The sequence below is a fragment of the Octopus bimaculoides genome, chromosome 15 (genome assembly GCF_046866305.1).
Source record: "Octopus bimaculoides isolate indiv1 chromosome 15, ASM4686630v1, whole genome shotgun sequence".
In the NCBI taxonomy this organism is placed as follows: domain Eukaryota; kingdom Metazoa; phylum Mollusca; class Cephalopoda; order Octopoda; family Octopodidae; genus Octopus; species Octopus bimaculoides.
Genome location: NC_142942.1, coordinates 49,910,036 through 49,912,535, shown reverse-complemented (window position 1 = coordinate 49,912,535; position 2,500 = coordinate 49,910,036). Strand labels below are relative to the sequence as shown.

Sequence of the window (2,500 nt, the reverse complement as noted above, 5' to 3'; positions counted from 1 at the left end):
ATTATTATTATTATCTTTTATTTGTTTTCAGTCATTAGACTGCGGCCATGGTGGAGCACCACCACCTTGAAGAATTTCAAGTCGAATGAATCGGCTTCAGACTACTTCTTTATTTTCATCTTTTAATGAAAGCCTGGTACTTTTATAATCTGTCGGTCAATATTGCCGAACCGCTACCTTACGGAGACGTAAGCACACCAACACCGGTTGTCAAAGAGACACAAACACACACAGGCACACACATATACACACAAATACACGCACACTTCGTGATCCAAGTGAGATCATTGTTGAATATTTTCTTTCAAGTTTAAAAACAAAAGATACCTACAGTGGATTCGAACACTTGACAAACTCCTAACTAATTTAGTTCGAACTTCAGAACCATTCGTCGCTAAAAGAAACTTACTCAGGCTCTCGGCACAACGTTCGTTCCTCCTTTGCGCTCTTCTCTCGATCACGGGGGGGGGGGCGGTCTAGAGAGGCTTGCTTCCGGTAAACGATAACGCCTGAGGAGGAACTAACGTAACAACAAAGTTATTTCATCGTCATAGGCGTCGTCACCAGCAGCACCACCACTACCATCATCATCATCATCATCATCAACGACAGCAACAACTACAACAATACCAATAAACTTCATAATATGCAAGGGAACCGAATACAAAATATTCCGCCATTATCATCGACGCGTGTTTGTGTCATCGCATAAATGTAATTGGCTCAATCATGTACAAATCTATATATATTTTTGTGTATGTACCCACACACACATGTATATATTATATATACACATATATATGTATGTATATATGTATTATATATATATATATATATATATAATGTATATGTGCATTTACATAGAAGTATATATATATATATATATATATATATATATATATATATATACACGTGCGTGTACATATGTGTATATAGGTGTGCATACATGTATATATATATATATATGTGTGTGTGTGTACGTGTATGTATATATTTATATAGATATGTGTGTGTGACCGTATTTACGTTTGTGTATATATAATATACTATTTATATATTTATACCCTGTCTATATTTATATATTTTTGTGTCTCGAGTGTTTATTCAATGGTTTTCCTCTCTCACTGTTTATAAATAATGCCATGCACATACACACACACACACATACACATACACACACACACACACACACACACACAGAGGCTGTTTCTCTTTCGCTTTCTCGCACCATTTCTCTCCGTCTCTCTCACCTTAATCAATGACTACCACACACCAATATAACAAATATAATTAATTACCTCTCTCTCTTTCTCTCCGTCCGTCTTCCTCTCTCTCTTTCTCTCCGTCCGTCTTCCTCTCTGTCTCTCTCTCTTTCTCTCTCTGTCTCTCTCTTCCTCTCTTTCTATCTGTTGCTTTCTTTGTCCGTCTGTCTCTCTCTCTCTTGTCAGTAAATGGCAGATCACCAACTATATATCTGTTTGTTGACGCCATTTTCAATTCTTTGCGTTGTATTGATATTGCGTGCATGTGTGTGTGTGTGTGTGTGTGTGTGTGTGATTATATTTAGCTTTTATGTTTGTGTATATATTAAAGGGTGCGTACGAACAATTGTGTGTGTGTTTGTGTGTGTGTGTGTGTGTGTGTGGACCATCATCGGTACCATCAGCAAATAGCGTCAATGCTTAATATATAACTAACCATCGCCTTCATCACAACCACCACTACCAACACCGCCGCCACCACCACCACCGCCACCTTAGTCACTATAAAACACTATCGCCGATACCGCCGCCGCCGCCACCACCACCAAAGCTTCTTACTCAACGTTGTCGAAACTGTAATATAATTAAATGAATTTTGAAAGAACAATGGTGTTTTGTGTTTTGTCTACTCTCTGTTTTGTTATTAGTGTGTGTATAATTTATTTATAAATAAAATACACACGCATATATATATATATATATATAAATATACACATGCATATACATATATAAATATACACATGCATACATACATACATACATACATATATATATGCATGTATATATATATATATATATATATATATAAAATATATGCATGTATAAATAAAATATATGCATATATATATATATGCATATATATATATATATATAATATATGCATATATAAATAAAATATATGCATATATATATATATATATATATATAATATATGCATATATATATATATATATAAAATATATGCATGTATATATATATATATATATATATATATAAATAAAATATATGCATATATATATATGCATGTATATAGTGTATATATATATATGCATATATATATATATATATATAAAATATATGCATGTATATATATATATATATATATATATATATATAAATAAAATATATGCATATATATATATGCATGTATATAGTGTATATATATATATGCATGTATATATATAGTATCTATAGATGCATGTATATAATATAGGGTGTATATAGATGTATATGTGTAT

General features: G+C 32.0%; 1 protein-coding gene across 5 annotated transcripts in view; it reads left to right on the top strand.

Annotated features, from left to right (window-relative positions):
* LOC106881841 (nuclear receptor subfamily 2 group F member 1-A) overlaps positions 1–2,500 on the top strand; it is a 113,848-nt gene that overhangs the window by 46,369 nt on the left and 64,979 nt on the right. The window contains exon 3 of one of the 5 annotated variants that reach the window (XM_089363838.1): positions 32–762. The exons of the other annotated variants lie outside the window; for them this stretch is intronic. Coding sequence (XP_089219964.1) covers positions 32–126 — 95 coding nt within the window. The 3' untranslated portion in view covers positions 127–762. Of the gene's footprint in view, positions 1–31; positions 763–2,500 lie in introns of those variants that run through there. 5 annotated transcript variants of the gene reach the window in all.